Genomic DNA, 19,956 nt, shown 5'->3' on the forward strand with positions numbered 1-19,956 from the left:
ACCGGCAGGCTGGTTGGGGGGGCGGGGGGGGAGGGAGGGCGGGTGGAGGGCAGAGAAGCTGGGGAGACAAGTGCCTTCCCTGGGCACAGGTCCCCAGGCTCCTCACAGATGGCACTGGGAGCTTGGGCTATCCCTTCTGTGGCCTCAGCCCCTCCCCCATGCTGCCTGTAGGTGAGTCTTCCTGGCACCTCGTGAGCTCGGGCATCCCTGACTGTTACTACAACGTGACCCACCTACCAGTTGGCGTGACTGTGAGGTTCCGTGTGGCCTGTGCCAACCGTGCTGGGCAAGGGCCTTTCAGCGGCCCTTCTGACAAGGTCCTCGTCAGGGGCATGCGAGGTCAGTGGGACAGGGTGGGGGATGTCCAGAGAGGGCAGGAACCCTGAGTCCAGGGTCCACCCCCTCCTTGGAGCACCCGGTTTTGCCCTTGGGGCACCACGGTGATGATTTTCTCTGTCTCCACTTAGACTCCACGGCTCTGCCATCTGCTGCTCACAGAGACGCCCCTGTTACCTCAGGGCCAGCCAGGGCCCCGCCTCCTGACTCTCCTACCTCACTGGCCCCTTCACTGAGCCCCTCCCCAGCTCCTGCTCCCCCAGGCCCCCAGTCAGCCCTTCTCAGCCCCTCATCTTCCCCAGCACCCCCCAGCCAGGCCTTGTCCTCACTCAAGGCTGTGGGTCCACCACCCCAAACCCCCCCACGAAAGCACAGGGGCCTGCAGGCTGCCCAGCAAGTAGAAGCTACCCCACCCAGTGCCCAGGTCCCCCCGAGTGAGCCCAAGCCTTCCGTCCCCGACACTGGGACCCCGACCACAGCTTCCACCTCTCAAGGGGTGAAAACAGCATCTTCCTCAACTCCCCTGTATATGGTGACCTCCTTTGTGTCTGCACCACCAGCCCCTGAGCCCCCAGCCCCCGAGCCCCCTCCTGAGCCCACCAAGGTGACTGTGCAGAGCCTCAGCCTGGCCAAGGAGGTGGTCAGCTCCCCTGCGGGTGGTCCCCCCAGTGCTCCCAGGCCAGAGGGCACCACTCTTCGAAAGGGCCCCCCTCAGAAGCCCTACACCTTCCTGGAGGAGAAGGCCAGGCAAGCAGGGCCAGGGCTGGGGAAGAGAAGGAGGACAGAGGTGGGGAGTGTGTGGAACTTTGGCAACACGGGGATTTGGAGAGAAGACCAGCCTGCTGGGGCCTGGGGAGGGGGCAGGGAGCCGGGGGAGGGGATGAGATCTGGGTCCTTAGCATGATTAAGTTCAGATTTTCTCTGTGCCAGGCACCGTGCTAAGTGCTTTGGCCATACGATCTCATTTAACATTCACAACTGAGAGGGAGACACTGCATTATTCCATTCCACAGATGGGAACACTGAGGTTGGAGAGGTTATGGGATTTGCCTGAGGTACTGAGCCAGTTAGTGGCAGAGCTGGGGCTCAAACCCAGGTTCCTGGGATTGAACTCCAGAGCCCCCCTGGGAACCACAGCATCCTTGCCCCCAGCAGTTGCTGCTACTCCCTGCTTAGCCCACAGAGTGCAAGTGTTCCCCTCTCTCCTCTGAGCCTATGATATCCCCCCCAACACACAGGGGCCGCTTTGGTGTAGTGCGCGCCTGCCGGGAGAATGCCACCGGGCGAATGTTCGTGGCCAAGATCGTGCCCTATGTGGCCGAGGGCAAGTGGCAGGTCCTGCAGGAGTACGAAGTGCTGCGGACGCTGCACCACGAGCGGCTCATGTCCCTGCACGAGGCCTACATCACCCCACGTTACCTCGTGCTCATCGCTGAGAACTGTGGCAACCGGGAACTCCTCTGTGGGCTCAGCGACAGGTAGCTGGGCATTCTGGGGGAGCAGGAAGCAAGGATGGGGGGAGTTGAGCTGGGATATCACCTGATCCCACCCCCATTCCTCTAGGTTCCGGTATTCAGAGGACGACGTGGCCACCTACGTGGTGCAGCTGCTACAAGGCCTGGACTATCTCCATGGCCGCCATGTGCTGCATCTGGACGTCAAACCAGACAACCTGCTCCTGGCCCCTGACAACGCCCTTAAGATCGTGGACTTTGGCAGCGCCCAGCCCTACAACCCCCAGGCTCTGCGGCCCCTTGGCCACCGCACGGGCACGCTGGAGTTCATGGGTGAGGGCACCATGCCAGCCGGGGGGGAGGTGGGGTACTGCCAAAGGGGCAGCAGCCAGGGCTCACCCCACTTCACTCACATGTGTGCCATTTATTGAGTGCTTACTGTATGCAAGCAATGAATTAAGTCCTTTCCATGGATTTTTTTCAGTTTCTCTTTATAATAGCCCTGGAGATTGGCATAATATTACCCCTGTTTTACAGATGAGGAAACAGAGGCGCCGTGAGGTATTTGTTCAATATCAGACAGTTATAAATGGTAGCGCCAGAACTTGATAAAGCTAGAAAGACAGGAGAATCAATTATTAATTTATGTAAAAAAGGGGAACCAGCTACCATTTAGCTACCTGCTAAATACTTTCTGTTGGTCATCTCCATTCCTTAGAGTAATTCTGCAAGCCACACTTTACAGATGAGAAGATGGAGAGCCAGACAGGTTTCGTACATTGCCCAGGGCCCTGTCGCTAGAAGGGGCAGGCTGGGCTTAGAGCCAGCCAGGCTGATTTCAAAGGTGCTTAATCTTGGTGTGGGCCACACCCTTTGTGAATGGGCGCCCACCTTCGGAGCTGATCCAGGAGAGCTTGTGACCCTGGTTCTTAGCTCCTCTGCAGTTCTGGGGACCGCCCACCATTCAGTGCCTGGGCTGATTCCTCAGGTGCCCCACATCTCCCCTGGGGGCCACTCTGCCCACTGGCATCCAGGGCCTCCTGCTCTGGTTGTACCAATGGTCTGGGGCCTCCTCTGCCTCTCCCTGGTCCCTTGCCACCAGGAAGCTGGTTCAACTTGGCCTCTTGTCTCCTGTCAGCTCCTGAGATGGTAAAGGGAGACCCCATCGGCTCTGCCACGGACATCTGGGGAGTGGGTGTGCTCACTTACATCATGTGAGTGCCCCCAGGACCCACCCTCTGCCTGTACCCTCCCCCCCGCCTCCCCAGCCACACATGCATGTGCACACTCGTGCACGCACCCACACACACACACATATACACACACGAGTACCCAGGTGCGGGTAGCCTTGTCCCCGAGCGCTGTGCCCCTAAGAACCTCCACACTAACGTCCCCCTGGACCTGTGAGTTGACCCTCAGTCTGCATCTGTCAACTGAACTGTCTCTTCCACAGGCTCAGTGGACGCTCCCCGTTCTATGAGCCAGACCCCCAGGAAACGGAGGCTCGCATTGTGGGGGGCCGCTTTGATGCCTTCCAGCTGTACCCCAACACGTCCCAGAGCGCCACCCTTTTCTTGCGAAAGGTCCTCTCAGTACATCCCTGGTGAGTGGGTCCCACATCTGCCAACCTCCCAGCATTACCTGCCTCTGGCCTCAGACTACCCTGGCCCAGCCCATGCCTAAGCCCCCAACTCCTCCCCCGCCCCAGTAATACACTGCTGCTGCTACTACTACTACTTTTCCTACTCCTACTCCTCCTAAGTGGCTGCACTACCACCATTTAAAGCCCATAATAGCCCTATGACGTAGGCAGAATCACTGTCCCCGTTTCAGAGACTGGGAAACTGAGTCCCAGAGTTGTCTAAGCTCACTCACTCGGGGCAAAGCCCTCTGGGAGGGTGGGGCCCCCTCCCTGCTCTGGGAGCCATGCCTGCAGGCTCACTGTCCCTGGCTTCCCCTGGCAGGAGCCGGCCCTCCCTGCAGGACTGCCTAGCCCACCCGTGGCTGCAGGACGCCTACCTGATGAAGCTGCGCCGCCAGACGCTCACCTTCACCACCAACCGGCTCAAGGAGTTCCTGGGCGAGCAGCAGCGCCGCCGGGCCGAGGCTGCCACCCGTCACAAGGTGCTGCTCCGCTCCTACCCAGGCAGCCCCTAGTGGCTCGGACCACAGCCCGGCCTCGGGCTTCGACTCGGGGTTCCTGCTGACGCCCCCCGGACATTCCAGGGCCCACGCTGAGCCGGGTGGGCCCGGGGCTTTGGACACCAGCAGCAGCAACATCCGACCAGGCTATTACCTCATGGACCTGCGGGGACAGAGACCCCGGGCTTTGGCCAATGCCACCCGGCCAGAGCCAGAGTGGGAGACCCGTTGTCCAGGCTGGGTGGGGTCAGGAACAGGAAGAGGGGCAAGAAGGGAATGGGCAAGTGACGAGGAAAAGAAGATGAGGAATAGGGAAGGGGAGACTCTCGGAAGGTTCTGGGGGAGGGAGACAGTGCATCTGGGGGAGAACCAACCCAGGAGGGTGTGAGTGGCTGAAGAGGAGGAAAAGGGGGGAGACCAGGGTGTCTACGGGCCATGGGCTGGGAGTGTCAGTGAAGCAGGGACAGGACATGTAGACGGTGCCAGGAAGCCAGAGCCAGTATGTGAGAGGGGGCAGTGAGGTGGGGGAGGGAGAGGAGAGATGACTCTCAGGTGGGGCTGGGGTGGCCAGCTGCCAGCATCCCCAGAAGGAGAAGCATGGAGGGCTGAAGGCTGGAAGTAGTGGTCTCTTGAGCCAGCGGTCTCCTCCTATCCCAGTGGATGCAGCTCTGGGCACTGTGCTGGCCCGAGGATGTTCTCATCACCTCTCCGTGGCCTTTGCCCTTCTTCCCATTAATATTTATTTATTTATTGACTTTTATGAAGTCTCTCTGCCATCCAATCCCTACTGCCTATGTTGTCCTGACCATCCCCCAAGCCATTCAGGTGTCTGTGCAGCTGTCTGTCTGTCTGTCTGTCACAAGGAAAATAAAAACGGCAAGCAGCAGGACCTATGTGTGTGGTCTATGGGGAGGGATGGCTAGGGGTACAGGGGGTGCACGATGCTGGGGGTACTGGGACAGGGGCATTCCAGCCTTCTCCGGGCCAGTGAGAGCCAAGGTATACTAGCTAGCACCTTGGGAGCTTCCTACCCCACCCCTTGACCCTCCTGGACCCTCACCTCTCCCTTATTCCTAGAGGGATGAAAGATGTAGGTCTGTTTCTCCACCTAAAGTTTCTGGAATCCTGGCAGGACCACTGAATCCCCACCACTGCCCTCTAACCAGACTGGTGGCCCCCACCTCTTCTCACATGTTCCATCATCACAACTGGGAGGACGCTGGGCTCTGGAATGGACCAGCCCACACCCCAATCCTGGCTCAGCCTTCTGCACTCTACCCAGGAGACAGGGCAGCTCTGGTCCTGACCCCTGGGGCAGAGGGGGTTTCATCATGATGATTGGTCAGAGCAGGATGTGTGAAGAGCTATAGAGGAAACCAGGACAGGCCCACGTGCCCATGCTCTCAGTGTTGGAGCACCGATCAGGACACATGGGGTACCAGCTGCACAGGGCAGCTGTGAGTGCTCTGGTTGGCGTGTCTGCTGTGATGGGGCTGTAGACGAGCATTTTCCTAGGGCCCAGGGACACTCAGTCTGGACCTTCTTAGTCCCATGGCAAGCCAGGGGTCCACTGGGGGCTAAGGGGCCTTGACTCTAAGTGCCCCCTGCGGTGCCACAGAAGGGTCACTGGGTCCTATAACTGAGCTGCCCTGCCCTGAGGTGGGGGGAGGGGGAGCCAGTTCTTGTGTCCGGAGGGACTTTTCCCCCCTGCCCCTCCTCCCATTACAACTCTGCTCTTGGCAATGTAAAAGGAATAAAGGCTTTCACCATGAGCAGAGGGAGCTGGTGCTGGTGTGGTGCTGATTGAGGTTGAGGGCCCCTTGGATGTAGCCCAAACAACCCTTTGCCCAGCCCACCCCAGTCTCTCTGGCTTCCCAGGACCCCAGGGAAGAGGCAAGCCCCATCATCATAAAATAAGAGGATATTAAAGCCAGCTGGAAGGGGCCAGAGGGACACCTTTCCCACCTGCCATTTTAGCGATGAAGATATACAGTTTGCCTGTGAGAATCTCTAATCCCCTACACACTGCAAGTGTTTTCATATAAAAATCAGGTGCCTGAACTCATATCTTGATAAACGGTAAAATTCTTCTCCCGTTCCCCCTCTGATCTTGAGCTTCCTTCTCATCTCCATTGGAAATGGCATGTGAACTGCTTGTTCCAAACCCGGAGGAGCAAAGGTAATTTATGTCAGCAGAGCCATGTCAAAATTGCTCTGATCAAAAGGTGACAGCGCTCCGCACCTGGGCGGGCAGTTACAATGAATAGAAGCAAGGCTTACCTGGTGCCCTGGCCTGGGCAGACTGGACTCCAGGCAAGTCTCAGAGGGATTAACCCCTTCATCCCAGGTGCTCTGATGCCCCTATGCACCAGCTGATGTCCAGAGAGGGAGCTTGGGCAGACCTAGAGTTTTAGAGTCAGTATTAGTGCCAATCTCCAGAGACAGTGTAGCGCACCAGACCCGACCATGTCACATGGAGGGGAGTGAGTGGAATGGGGTGGCAGGAGAGGATGCTGTTCTCAAAAATCTTTAAGGTCCCCTCTAGGTTTATCTCAGTTTACCACCAGGAGGCACAGTGTGGAAATGACAACCCTAGACTCCTGGGGTGGGGGGAGTAAGGCGCTTCCGGATTGGTTCTGACTGCCACGTGGCCCTCTCATAATTGGCTAGATGGACAGTGAAGTCCATCGCTATTCTGGCTTCAGTCAAGGGCACTTCCACAAACACTCGCACCCCTTAACTGACTGTGTCCAGGAAGGACACGTTGTCCCACTGTCCAGGGACTGACCTGAGTGTAAACTACCCCAGCAAAGAGCTGAGTCTCTTGTCGACCTGAGGCCTTGTCTGGTCCTCCTGGGAGTGGGATGGCTACCTCCTGCTCTGGGAGGGCATGGGGCCACATCCAGCTGCCCAGCTGTCAGGGCGCTGACGTGTGATGCACCCCAGAGCCGCTCGGGTTTCCCCCCGGGGCTGCCCCAGTGGCTGAGTTAGCATCCCAGGCATCCTCAGGCTAAATAAGGAGCCTGTTTGGGTCAGGGGGCGGGGGCTGGGGTCCCCAGGGGCTTGGGGCAACCACGCCAAACAAGGCAAGGAGAGGAGTGATGTATAAAACCTGGGCCTGGGGCTGAGCACCTGCCCGCGCCCTTGCTGTGCCATCTGGAAGGGCTCCGTGCCTCCTGCTACACAGCCAGTGGACCCGAGTCCTGAAGTCGATCCCTCACGGTGAGTTCAGATCCTCAGGTCAGCCCTAGACACTCCCACGTCGGGAGATGTTCTGAATCCGCAGGGAAAGGGCTGAAGTTTGGAGTCTCTGTGTCAGCCTAGACCCCTTTGTTTTCTGTTCCGCAGATGTCCAAAGCAGCTCCTGCCGAAAAACCAGTGGCTGCAGCCCCGCCTCCAGGATGTACCCTGGATATCAAGGACCCCCAGGTCCAGAGGGCGGCCATTCGCATCCAGGCCTCTTACCGGGGCCACAGGTGAGGGGGAGCCCTGGAGAACCTCTGGAGGAAGGGAGCTGGAGCTGCAGAACGCTCATGACTGCATTTGGGGGATGGACGGGGGCTGAGCACAGTGTCATGGACCACTGGGGTCACTGGACTTAGGGGAGAGCAGTTACTGAGGTGTGGAAGGGTGGCTGACACAGAGTAGACAATTTTATTAGGGGAACAATTCAGTAGCCATCACCTTCCCTACCCAGTCCCATGTTTAAGGGTCTAGTGGGCTGAGGGGGTGGGCAGGGGACGCTGTACGGATGGACAGGGCTGCAGGCCGCCCGGGGCCGTGTCATGGGAACTCTGGGCCCTGACCTGGGCCGCGGGTAGGTCCCGGAAGGAGCTGCGCGAGAAGGGGCCGCCACGAGTGCTGGAGGCGCTGAAGGATGTGGTGCTGATTGAGGGCAGCGCGGCTAAGCTGACTTGCCGCATTTCGGCTTTCCCGGACCCATTCATCCGCTGGAGCAAGGACGGCAAGGAGCTGCGCGACGGGCCCAAGTATCGCTACGTCTTCGAGGACCCTGACGTAGTCGCACTGGTGGTGCGCGACGGCGAGCTGGCAGACCTGGGCCAGTACAGCATCAACGTAACCAACCCCTTCGGCCAGTGCTCCGACTCGGCACGCATCCTCGTGGAAGGTACGCGCGCCCTGGGTGCAGTGCCACCGTGCAGAGCAGCGCCACACAGCGGGCGGCCGCAGCCGGCTCCAGCCGCGTTTACCTCTGAGCCTTGCCGAGTCCGGATGGGGATGTGGCCCAGCCCCGGCACAGCCTAAGGCGCAGAACAGGGCGCAGCGCCGGCCGCGCGTAGTCCTTTCCTACCCCAGACTTCTGTCCCATACAGCCTAAGGAGTCCGCTATGGGCTTCAGTCACTCGATTCCAGGGCCTCAAGGTCACAGCGAGCCAGAAGCAGAGCCAGGGTTAGAGCCCTTGTCTTCTGGCTCTCAGCCCAGGGCAATTTCCAAGGCGCCGCGAGATGTGTGAACATTCCCGGACTTTCACCCCTAGAATCTCTTTTGATCCTCCCTTCACCTCTGCGAAGGGCAGGATTAGTCCCGTTTGACAGTTGAGGAGATGATGCCCCAGAGAGGCTAAAGACTTGCTCAACGTCACACAGCGAGCTTAAATCCATCTCCTATTTAGAGCCGGGTATTAGCTGGGGAGGCGATGCCCCTGCCCGCCTCACCTCTAGGTTCCTCACTGGGTGGCCCTTTCCCTTCCTCTAGTACCGGCGAAGATTCAGAAGGGACCGGATAACACTAAGGCGCGCAAAGGCACCACGGTAATGCTGACTGCCGAGATCATGGGCGAGCCTGCGCCCGACGTGGGCTGGACCAAGGACGGGGAGGACATCGATGAGCACGACAGGTGTGGGGGCGGGGCGGGACTTGCAGCAAGGACAGCTCCTGGAGCAGGAGCTTGGGCGGGACGGGGCCCGGAAACTGGAGGGAGTGGGATGGGGGCGGGGAATTTGGGAGGCGAAGAACAGAGCTGGATAATTAGCCCGATCAGGGCGCGCGTAAACTGACCGCAGGCCCTGCCCTCCCCTTCTTCCCACCTAGAGTGTTCTTCGAGATCGGCAGTACCACCACGACGCTGACTATCCGCCGGGCCACGCCTGAGGACAGCGGCAAGTACGAGGTGTACGTGGAGAACAGCCTGGGCATGGACCAGAGCTTCGCTCGCGTGGACGTGGCCTGAAAGGGACCCTCAGACCCTTCACCCTGGCTGGAGCCCCGGGTGGGTGGGACAGACAACCCTCCTTCATCTTGTTTAATAAAGCTGCTCTCGCTGACCCTCCGCGTCTATTCGGTTCTTTTGAGACGCCATTTCCCCTGCATTTGCACCCACACTTTATTCCCAGACCTACACCCTAAGGTCACAGAATGTTGGGGTCAGAATGTTTGGGGAGTGCCTAGTCCAGTGCTTCATTCTGCAGACAGTAAATCTGAGACAGAACTTCTCTCACGGTCAGAAGTTCCTTCACTTCCCAGACAAACTGTCAGAGGAGTCTACGACTCCGCCTTCTCTCCTTTTGTATACCTCAAGCCCCACCCTCTCCTGGGGGTTTGCACTCTGGGCCCTCCCATTTCAAGGCTGGCCACACCCCCCTCAGGTCTCTAGCCTCGCTCTTCCCTGTGACCCGGCTCTAGGCTTTGGCTGGTACCCCTGGGCCCTTTCCTAGACAGCTTAGGTCCTAATCTTAAATTCCAACCTCTGCTTCTCAGGCGCCATCCCTCTTATTTATATCTGCCCCTAGATTCCTTGGCCACGCCCCCGTACTTTCCCATAAATCCCACCTCCTCCCTCGGTTAGAAAGCAAGGAGATAGTAAGAACTACAATTCCCGGCAGACTCCGCGAAGGAGTTCTCGCGACCTGCGAGAAGACACGTGCGCGGAAGGAGCAAGAAGTAGTGGGCGACAGATCTGGCGAAAGGGAACTAGTGGCAAAGGGAGCCAGTGGTAAAGGGAGCCGGTGGAGGGGCGGCGAAAGGGGTAGAGGGCAGAGGACGGACGGTAGACCGAGAGAGGCTCGGAGGCCTCGGCTGGCTTTCCGCACTTCCGCTCTTGTGTTGGTTCCACAACCCCTGGCTACGCGAGGCTAGGGTTTATTAGAGTCAGTTGTGGGGTTCAGAGGGTCAGCAATCAGTTCTCCGAATCCAGAGATTCAGTACTTGTCGTCAGTATCGGTACTCAGGGCTTGGTAGGTTGGGTGTTTGGGATGCTAAAGGAATCTTGTCTTTTGAGTCGGAGTTCACCTAGAGCTTGGTTTTAGGATTCAGGTTCAGCCTATATAGTTTTTTTTGCTAGGATTTGGGATGCATCAGATGCGGATCTGCACTAGTTCAGTACTTGGGATTCATTCTTAGGATTGTAGTTAAATATTTGGGGCTCACTCAGGGTCTGGGGTTCAGTATTCAGGGTTCACTGTTGGGGTTCAGGGCTTAACATCTAGAGTGAGGATGCAACCATTGGGAATCGGTGGGTTTGGGGTTTTTTGAGGTTTGGGGTCTGAGAAGGGCTTCTCCTGCTGAGTTTCTGAGTTTGCTGAATTTGTGGCCAGAGGGAAGTCTGTTAGGGGTCAAATTGTGGGGTGTGAATTTCAGAATTTGGATGAAATCCCTGTGGGGTTTGAAGGCTGGCTGGAGGCTGGGCTAGGATTTGAGTTGTGTGAGATTTGTGAGGTGTTGTGTCCGGGGCAGGTCTACATTGAACTTCGGATTTACATCCTCCGAGGGGACTAAGTGTTGCTATTTGGGGTTTGGGGGCTTGGTTGGGGTATGAGTCAGGTTCCTGGGTTGGGGTGTGAGATCTGAGCCTGACTTTTCTGTTGGGATTTGAGGTTTAGGTAGCAATCGCCATCATGCTCAAAGCTGTGATCCTGATTGGAGGCCCTCAAAAGGGTGAGGAGCCAGGGGAATTGGGGGAGGAGGTTGGGCTGGAGTGGTTGGTGGGGTGGGGACAGAGGGAGGCAGGAAGCTGAAATGTGCTTCTTTCTCCTCTCCCAGGGACTCGCTTCAGGCCTTTGTCATTTGAGGTGCCCAAACCACTGTTTCCTGTGGCGGGGGTCCCTATGATCCAGCACCACATTGAGGCTTGTGCCCAGGTAACCCCATAGGCTCCCCTCTCCCACCTCACTTCCTGCTCATCTCCTTCTTGCTGTATTTCCCCCTTTTCCAGCCATGACCTTCCCACAGGGACCACCATTTAGAAGTGAAAATGTGAATGTCGCCCCCTGGAGTTGTGTGGTACAGCTGCTCTGCTGTCTTCCCCTAACCTAGTGTCTCCTCTGGCCTCGTGCTCAGATTGCACTCCTATTTTTAAAGCATGGAATGTGGGATCAGGCAAGACTCTTAGAGACAATTTAACACTGCAGCAGGGGGAACCTTAATGATAGCAAAGCACAGAACTCATACCTTTGCTCACTGTGGAGCTAATTTCTTTATTGCTTTTGGTATTGAGGCAGGCATGGTTTTATTTGAATCCAGTCTCTGCCTCCTGTAAGGACTTGAGCGAATTTCCCATCCTTTCTGAGCCTTAGTTTCCTTATTTGTAAAATGGAGGTGATTAGACCTGCTTTGTGGGGTGGCAAAGCTTGCAATGATGTTTGTAAAGTGCCTTGTACAATGTAGGCACCTGATAAATGATATCCTCATCTCAAGCTCAGATTGACACATAATAAATATGGGGGGAAATTATGGGTTATTCTTTAACGCAGCTTGGTAGGCAAAATCTTCCCTAGGGTGAGCCCCAATTCAGATGTGAGGGGGCAGGGGATAATAGAATAATAAAAGGTTAAAAGATCAGGGACTGAGACTTCCTCCAACTTCCTCATTGTCCAGAGGAGAAAACGGGCCAGAGTGGGAAAGTGAGTACCCAGGGGCCCCATAGCTGAGAATGAAACTGGTCTCTCCAGACTTATGGGCCAGTACCAGGGATTTCTCCCTCCTTTCAGATATTTTTTTCTTCCAACCTCTTCCCTTGTCCCCAGGTCCCTGGGATGCAGGAGATTCTGCTCATTGGCTTCTACCAACCTGATGAGCCCCTTACCCGGTTCCTAGAAGCTGCCCAACAGGAGTTTAACCTTCCGATCAGGTATTTGTGCACACATGCTGTATGGGCTGGGGGGGTCAGTGCACTAAGCCTCTGGTTCTCAGGAGTGGGGTAAGTCAGCATTCGCCAGGCTTCACCCTCACACACTAGGAGGATTCCTATTTGGGCATCTTTGAATCCCTGAGTATATTGCCTTCTCTGTGGGCCTCGGGCAGGTATAACCTTGGGAGCAGGAGGAGTCAGGTGCCCAGGCTCCTGGTATCTGTCTCCTCTGATCTCACTGAGCTGGCCATGTGGTCCCTGGGGACAGGTACCTGCAAGAATTTGCCCCCCTGGGCACAGGGGGTGGTCTCTACCATTTCCGGGACCAAATTCTGGCTGGAGGCCCCGAAGTCTTCTTCGTGCTCAACGCTGACGTCTGCTCCGACTTCCCCTTGAGCACTATGTTGGATGTCCACAGACACCAGCCTCACCCTTTCTTGCTCCTTGGCACCACGGTGAGGGGGCCAGGGGGGCTGGAGGGTGCAGAGGGGGTGATCCAGGAAGGTTTCTGGAGTGCAGGATGTCAGGGAGGCAGGGACAGCCCAGGCGGTGGGATCAGGCATCAGGAGGGAGATGTGCCTGAAACCCCAGCAGTGGTGGAGGTGGTGGTGGAGACCCCAAGCCCTTCGGCTGCTCAGCAGTAGGGAGTGGGGGAGGAGTGGCGGCAGCTGTCAGTTCTCACCCTTGCTGAAGCCCTGTCCACAGCAGCAGAGATGCGTGCCAGGTGCTATAGGAGAGGGAAAGAAAGAAAGAGAAAACAGACCTTGCTGCCGTGGAGCTGGCAGGTCACTGTCTCGGTGTGTCTGTCTTTCAGGCTAACAGGACACAATCCCTCAACTACGGCTGCATCGTAGAGAATCCACAGACGCATGAGGTGAGAGCAGAGAGGGGGCTGGCTGGGCGCTTGCTCTGTGTATCATCATTCCCACTCCGCCTCTAGAGAATGCTGGAATGCTTTGGGATGGGCCCCAGTCTTGTCAAGCAGGTGGGGCATACCCTCAGTTGTTCATCCTATATCCTTTCTACAGAGATCGTCGAGAGTGAAGGGGTAACAGTAGATGAATGATCAGGGTGCTATGAGAGCACAAAAGGAGGCCCAACCCAGCCTTGTCTGGGTGGGGGAGGGGAGGGCTCCCTGGAGAAGGCAAGGTCTGAGCTGAGTTTTAGATTTGTTTAGATGACGGAGACAGGAAGGCGTTGCAGGTAGAGGGACCAGCATGTGCAAAGGCCAGGAGGCAGGAAACAGCATGCGTCCAGACTTATGGAGGGAGGAGCATAATCATCAAGGCAGAGGGTCTCTGTCCTTGTTTGTGAAGCTCCCTGCCCCTGAGCCTGACTGACTTCCATGCACCCCTTTTATTTGTTCAAGCTTTAGTATTAAAAATACATGTAAACACACACACACACACACACACGAATTTTTTTTTTTGAAGTTTTGTGCTAGGCACTAGCTAGGTGTGAGGGAAACACAGCCGAACGACAATCCCTGCTTCTCAGGAACCCTTGGACTAGTGGGAGAGACAGTCAAAAACCAACCATCGCAAATGATACAAGTGCTACCGGTGAGGTGTGGCCAGAGGCCAGGGGTGCCCAGACCTGAGAAGCCAACTCTGGGGCAGAGTGGACTCATAGAGGAAGTGACAATGCCAGCTGGGTTTTGAAAGCCGAGTTTTCCAAATGAAGAGATGGGAAGGAACATTCCCAGTGCAGGCGTGCAGTAGCATGGAGTTGTGTTCTGGAAGCTCTGGGAGGTGGGGAGGAGACAGGCCTGTAGTTCAGACTTATCTTGAAGGTGAAGGCCAGCGGCAAGATGCAGTCTGCATTTTAGGAAGACCACTCCGGCAGCAGGGAGGACCTGGAGGTCAGAGGGTCTTAGGGGGTGATGGCAGTGGCCTCTCCTACACTGATCCCAGCCCACTGTGTTCTCAGGTCCTGCACTATGTGGAGAAACCCAGCACTTTTGTCAGTGACATCATCAACTGTGGCATCTATCTCTTTTCCCCGGAAGCCCTGAAGCCCCTTCGGGATGTCTTCCAGCGTAATCAGCAGGATGGGCAACTGTGAGGCAGGCCCCATGGCCCTGAGACCCCAAGTGCCCCCGGTCACAGACCAGCCCCCCCGCCCCAGTCTCTGCAGGCTCCACCTCCACCCGCTCACCTTCCTTCCCCTTCTCATCTCTACTTGTCCTCTCCAGCTGGGCCTCCCAGTCCCTCCCTTCCTAACCTCATTCTGTCCCTCTTCCTTATCCATCCCAGTTCCTCTTCTGTCACCACCTGCCCACTCCCCTTCTGGTCCATTTCTCTCAAGCCCTGAGTGTCCCAGAGATGCCTTTTAGAACAGACGGCAACACACACAGTTGGGTGCACACAGGCTTGAGACAGACAGACACACACACACACACACACACACACACACACACACTCAGGCTGAGTGCCCCAGAGCCCTGCTCACCACAAGCCAAAGTCCAGGGTCATCCTCCTAGGCCTGGAACCTGTTCCTTTCTGTGGATCCCTGCCTTTGCTCCCGCCTCCCCCGCCCATCTCCCCATCTCAAGGCTCATTCACTCATCACCATCTTCTCACTCCCATCCATCTCTCTGCTTCTCTCTCCATCTCTCCCGGCCTCTCTGTCTGTTTCTGCTGAGCTGGCATCTCCACCATCTCTCTCTTCTCTCTCTCTCTCTGTGACTGTCTCTGCCCCCACCAGCTGCCTTCCTCTGGGGTGAGTCTGTCTGTGTTTCATTCCATCCAGTGAGTGAGAGGGAGGGTGACCGGAGGCGGGGTTCAGAGGAGTGGATGGGGTGGCGGAGAATGGGAAAAGGGGGAGGAGCCAGGTCTGGTCGAACTCCATCTGGATGTGGGGCAGGATGAACAGCAGGTCTGTGCCTGGGGACACTGACAGCTCAGGGAGGAGAGGAGGTGATGTGTATGAGGGTGATGGGAGAGCTTCCTGGGATGTGAGCATCCTTTTGGAGCAGATCTGACCAGACCTGGAGAGGTGGTGGGATTCACTCTCATTCCTATCCCCAAGAGACTGTTGGCCCCCAGTTGGGCTCAGCTGGGGAACTGATGTCAGCATCCCTTCCTCTGTGCCAGGGAGGACTCGTCAGGCTTGTGGCCTGGGGCAGGTACCATCCGCCTGGAGCAGGATGTGTTCTCCGCCCTGGCCGGGCAGGGCCAGATCTATGTGCACCTCACTGATGGTATCTGGAGTCAGATCAAGTCTGCAGGGTATGGGAGGGGCCTCTGATGGGGTGGTTGGGTCACCTGGAGGTTGAAACTTTGGGGTGGTGGGCACAGGCCCTGCTGGCCCCTGAGCCCCTGCACCACTTTCTGGCCCCCAGCTCAGCCCTCTATGCCTCCCGCCTCTATCTGAGCCAGTACCAGCTCACTCACCCAGAACGCCTGGCCAAGCACACCCCAGAGGGTCCACGGATTCGAGGTACCCATCCGGCCCCAATTCCTAACCTTTGCCCCCCAGCCCAGCCCCCTCTCCCCTCTGAGCTGTGACTCCTGACCTTAGATCCAGATGTGAAGTCTCAATCCCTGCCCTCCCTGAACCAGATGTGGTTTGGGGTATTTGCCCCCAGGTCCTCTCTTCTGCTTCTAGGAAACGTTTACATCCACCCAACAGCTAAGGTGGCCCCATCTGCTGTGGTAAGTGGTGGCCCAGCCCAGGGGAAGCATGGGTGGGGCGTTACAGATACCTCCCGTGCTCGGAGTAGCGGTCTCTCCACTTTGTCACAGCCTGTCCTATGGCCTCAAGCCTTGTGTGTTTGATGAGGGGATTGGATTTGGGGCCCTCCAAGGCTATGGTTGTGCTCTTCTCCGCAGCTGGGCCCCAACGTCTCCATCGGGGAGGGGGTGACCATAGGCGAGGGTGTGCGGCTCCGAGAGAGCATTGTCCTCCACGGAGCCACACTGCAGGTAGGCACCCAGGCACACCCAGCAGCCGTGGCGCCCCAAGAGGCTGAGGGGAGGGGTGAGCCCCGTGGGCTCTGCACCTGGCCCCTTCTCACCCCCTCACCTCACATCGTCCTGTCTGGCAGGAACACACGTGTGTCCTGCACAGCATCGTGGGCTGGGGGAGCACCGTGGGGCGCTGGGCCCGCGTGGAGGGTACCCCCAGTGACCCCAATCCCAACGACCCCCGAGCCCACATGGACAGTGAGAGCCTATTCAAGGATGGGAAGCTGCTCCCTGCCATCACCATCCTAGGTATGCTTCCCAGGGCCCTAGGCTGTGAGAAACCTCCACAGGTGATGGCCGTGCCCTGTGGGAGCATTTGTGTGTGTGTGTGTGTTTATTCCTTTAGCAAACATTTACCCAGTGTCTGCTCTATGTGAGTCACAGGGGGTATGAGGCCAGGGCACAGATGGGCAGGGAGGGATCCCTCCCGGATGGTGGTGGCCCCCAGCTCTTTGCCCCTCGCCTCCCCTCCCCACGGCCTCCCCCTGGTGCCCTTGTCCACACTGCAGGCTGCCGCGTCCGGATCCCTGCCGAGGTGCTCATACTGAACTCGATTGTTCTACCACACAAGGAGCTGAGCCGCAGCTTCACCAACCAGATCATCCTCTGAGGGGGGCTGCCTGAAGTTCCCCCCAACTCTGATCCGCTCCCCTTGAGGCTCCTGCCTGCATGGCCAGCCTCTGTCCAGGAGGGACCGGAGGAAGCCAGCCAGGCTCTTCCTGCGCGCACGCGCACACGGGGAGCAACGTGGGTGGCCGGGGGACTGGTGGCCTCCCTCTCCACTCCCTAATAAACCCGGGTGAACCTTGGAGCCAGTAAGGACTCCGCTTGTGCCTGGGCTGGGGGTGAGAGTGGAAGCGGGGTGGCTGACTCAGGCCCCCCCACATTAGCATTTAAATTGGAGTCGTTGCTTCGGGCTCATGAATAATGAATCTGGAGCCCTGGTAAATCTCCCCCTCCCACTGCCTCAGCCCCTCGCGCTGCTCTGGAGGAAGGCCCTCAAGGCTCCCAGCCGGCTGGCCCCCGCCTTCATCCCTACCCCGACGCCGCCTCCCTGTTCGTCTTCACTGGGCCTGGCTCAGGCTCCAGAGTGGAAGGATTCCGAAGGGAAGGGGGGAGGATTTCGGTTGGGCAGTGGGGTGCGGGCTGGGAGCCCTGGGCCCGAGGTTGGATCACCCGGAGCCGCTCTCCTCGGTGGCTGCTGAGCCCCGGCCCGGCCTGCTTTCTGCTTTGCCAGCTCCATCTGCTCCCAGCCTGGCTTTTGGCGGGGTCGGGGATTCTCTCCCGCCCGAGGCCTGGTATCTGCTTCCTAGTCCCTGGCAGGCAGGGTGGGCCTGAGCTGGTGCCTTTCTCTCCGGAAGCACAGTGGGAGCTACTCCATTCTGGGAGGGGAGGGGCCCTGGCCACCTCCCACCACCCTGGCTCTGCTCTTTGGGGGGAGTCTCAGTCTTCCTTCCACATTCCTGAAGCCCCAGAGATACCCAGCCATCTCTCGTGGTTGCCCATGACCCCCGTGTGCCCCTCCCGGTGCCCCCCTTTCCCCAGCTGTGGGTGCAGAGCTTAGTTGCCAGATGAGCGGGTAATGATGGTAATCTGCTAATTGAGAGGAATCTAATTACCCGAAGAGAATGGGGGGGGAGCAGGGCGTGGGTGGGAGGGAGGAGGGGGTCCTGGCAGCAGGCAGGGTGGCAGGCAGCAGGGTGCCGGGGCCTGGTTATCAGCACCAGGGTCTGGGACAGAGCCCAGGATTTCAGAGCTTCAGAGCTGGGCTGTTAGGAGGATGCACTTTCTCAGGAGCTGGGCCGAGGGCGGCCCGGGGATTGGGCTAGGTGTGACCACCCAGCCCCTGGAGGCCCTGCAGGCTGTGTCAGAGCGCACGTGCATGTGAAACAATCGGGGGTTTTAGCGGTCCTGACCTACAACCTGCCTGGACGCAGCCCTTTTCCTGGTTCCCGTTCCTGGTCCCTCCAGTCTCTGCCTCCAGCCCACACCTTCCGTCACCTCGGTGTGGGGTCCGGAGGGGTCTGCAGATGCCTCCTCTGGGCTGGGGTCAACCCCCTGAGGGCAGGGCTGGGAGAGGGGTGGGCCACAGGGCCAGGGGCTGGGTCCCTTCCTCTCCTCCCCCGAGTCCTGACCCTTCTGTTCCGAGTGGTTGGCAGGGGCCATGGCAGCTTCATCATAAATATGATAATTTAATTATTTTCTCAGCAAAACACTGTGAAATCCAATAAGTCTGTGTCAGGCCCTGGCCCCCGGGACCCCCCCCTCCTGGGCCCAGTGGGGGTGGGGATAGGCACTGGACAGGGACGGGGTCAGTGTTTAAAGTGAAGGGGGGTTAGTGAAGCTGAGGTCTCTGTGGTGCGCCCCCCCCCCCCAGCAACGCGGAGGATGTTACTGATGTATGGGTGCTCAGGTGGAGCGGGGTCTAAGGAGAGAAGTTCCGATGCCCCCCACTCCTCTCCAGCCTAGTCTGCCCTGGGAGGGCCTAGCATCCCTCCACCTCTGAGGGCACAGCCCAGAGCCCAGGATGTGGGAGTACCCTGCCCCCGGAGGGGAGAGGGCAGGGAGCCCCCTTCACCACCTCTGGGACCTCATTGGCCCTGTAAGGGTAGGAGGGTGCTGGCCCTGCGAGAACAGAGGGAACTGGGGTGGGAAGTAGGGGATGAGGGGGGAGGGATGCGGGGGAGGGGTGCGCTCCTGCCATTAGTGCTTTTTTCAGTTTCCATAAAAAGATTATTCTGTAAAATCAGCGAGGGGGAGCGAGCTGGGGGCCGGGGAGGGGGGCGGGTCCCTGGCACTGAGCTGGATGGGGTGACAGAGGAGGAGAGCTGGGGACCGACCGGGACTGAGCGTGGAGAGAAATTTGGATGGGCTTCGGGAGCCAGCTAGGGGGAAGAGGCCGAGCCAAGAACGCAGACTTGGGGGAGGCTGGCCAGGATGGGGTGGGGGGAGTGGCAGGGCCCTCATCTCCCTCCTGCCTGGGCCTCCTTCCCACCCCCATCCCCATCCCCTCCCCCTGGCACTTAGCAGCCATCGTGGGGGAGCAGATTGCAGCCCCCTCCCCCTCTCCGGGAAGCAGGCACAGCTGGGGCCCTGCCACATCTGCCGCATCAGCACGGAGCACAGCTGGGTGTGCCCAGAGCCGCGCTCCCCAAAACAAAAAGTTGGGGCGGGGGCCAAGGAGAACCCAGACCCCTGAGACAGACACACTGACACTTCTGCCAACAGACACAGACTCGTCGAGGCAAAGCTACACTCACCACCACACACGCTCCCTCGTGTGCAGAGACAGGAGAACTGACAAACATGCAATTACTCTGCCCCGCCTGCCGCCCTCACCCCTTCCTCCTCCTTCCCTTCCTTCCCTCCAGGCTCCCTTCCACCGCCTTGGCCACCTCTGAACCGCTCTCGCCCTCGTCTGGAGGGAACAGGGGCTTCACCCTCCCCAGGCACACGCTTCTGGGAGGCTTGGAGAACAGGAGAGCAGGGGGTGGTAAGGGGCATCTGAGTCCGAAGCTTGAGCCTCGGGAAGCCAGTGCCCCCCTCCGTGCCCATGCCCCTCCCCAGAAAGAAACCCCCTCTGAAGCACTGGTCCTTGCCACCCTGGACGTGATGGGGTCTCCATCCCAGGGCCGACTGGCTGGGCACCCTTGAGTGTGGTCAAGGTCCCCGTGACACTCTTGTGTTCCACTGGCCGCCTCAAGGAGGTGATGTCCTGCACGTCCAAGTTCTAGCCAGAGTTCGGTGGCTCCCAGGGCCGGGCCCTGGTACTCCCGTCCCCAACAATCTGCAGTACCCTCCGCTCAGCAATGCACCCCTCTGCTTAGCTTTGTTACCCCAAAAGGCACACGGTATGGGGCCTCCGTTGGTGGCGGAAAAGTCCCCCCTACTCAGCCCGGGTGATCAGGAGTCCCTTCTCCCCGCCTCCACCATCCCGCTTCCCAGGCGATGACCACCTCTGGCCTCTGA

General features: G+C 58.5%; 3 protein-coding genes across 17 annotated transcripts in view; all 3 read left to right on the top strand.

Annotated features, from left to right (window-relative positions):
• Positions 1 to 4,821, top strand: part of SPEG (striated muscle enriched protein kinase) — a 56,405-nt gene extending 51,584 nt beyond the window's left edge. For all 10 annotated transcript variants that reach the window (XM_059928761.1, XM_059928762.1, XM_059928763.1 and 7 more), the window contains 7 exons: positions 172 to 339; positions 468 to 1,083; positions 1,575 to 1,814; positions 1,900 to 2,123; positions 2,929 to 3,004; positions 3,244 to 3,393; positions 3,755 to 4,821. In XM_059928761.1, the coding sequence (XP_059784744.1) occupies positions 172 to 339; positions 468 to 1,083; positions 1,575 to 1,814; positions 1,900 to 2,123; positions 2,929 to 3,004; positions 3,244 to 3,393; positions 3,755 to 3,947 (1,667 nt within the window). In that variant the 3' untranslated portion in view covers positions 3,948 to 4,821. The remainder of the gene's footprint in view (positions 1 to 171; positions 340 to 467; positions 1,084 to 1,574; positions 1,815 to 1,899; positions 2,124 to 2,928; positions 3,005 to 3,243; positions 3,394 to 3,754) is intronic.
• Positions 4,822 to 7,280: 2,459 nt separating this feature from the next.
• SPEGNB (SPEG neighbor) lies at positions 7,281 to 9,127 on the top strand. Its single transcript, XM_059927428.1, has 4 exons — positions 7,281 to 7,408; positions 7,754 to 8,061; positions 8,650 to 8,791; positions 8,986 to 9,127. Exons 1-4 carry the CDS (start codon positions 7,281 to 7,283, stop codon positions 9,122 to 9,124), a joined length of 717 nt encoding a protein of 238 aa, XP_059783411.1. The 3' UTR covers positions 9,125 to 9,127.
• Positions 9,128 to 9,786: 659 nt separating this feature from the next.
• GMPPA (GDP-mannose pyrophosphorylase A) lies at positions 9,787 to 16,796 on the top strand. Of its 6 annotated transcripts, none has more exons than XM_059928776.1 (13): positions 9,787 to 9,886; positions 10,767 to 10,827; positions 10,933 to 11,030; positions 11,916 to 12,019; positions 12,288 to 12,474; positions 12,834 to 12,893; positions 13,949 to 14,079; positions 15,115 to 15,249; positions 15,363 to 15,460; positions 15,542 to 15,675; positions 15,853 to 15,945; positions 16,068 to 16,236; positions 16,497 to 16,796. In XM_059928776.1, exons 2-13 carry the CDS (start codon positions 10,788 to 10,790, stop codon positions 16,595 to 16,597), a joined length of 1,350 nt encoding a protein of 449 aa, XP_059784759.1. In that variant the 5' UTR covers positions 9,787 to 9,886; positions 10,767 to 10,787; the 3' UTR covers positions 16,598 to 16,796. The 6 variants fall into 6 exon arrangements, with proteins under 6 accessions (XP_059784759.1, XP_059784762.1, XP_059784760.1 ...); XM_059928777.1 differs by having other exon boundaries at positions 9,799 to 10,127; XM_059928775.1 differs by having other exon boundaries at positions 9,799 to 10,827.
• Positions 16,797 to 19,956: the final 3,160 nt, after the last annotated feature.

Source organism: Balaenoptera ricei, chromosome 7 (assembly GCF_028023285.1).
Source record: "Balaenoptera ricei isolate mBalRic1 chromosome 7, mBalRic1.hap2, whole genome shotgun sequence".
Lineage (NCBI taxonomy): Eukaryota > Metazoa > Chordata > Mammalia > Artiodactyla > Balaenopteridae > Balaenoptera > Balaenoptera ricei.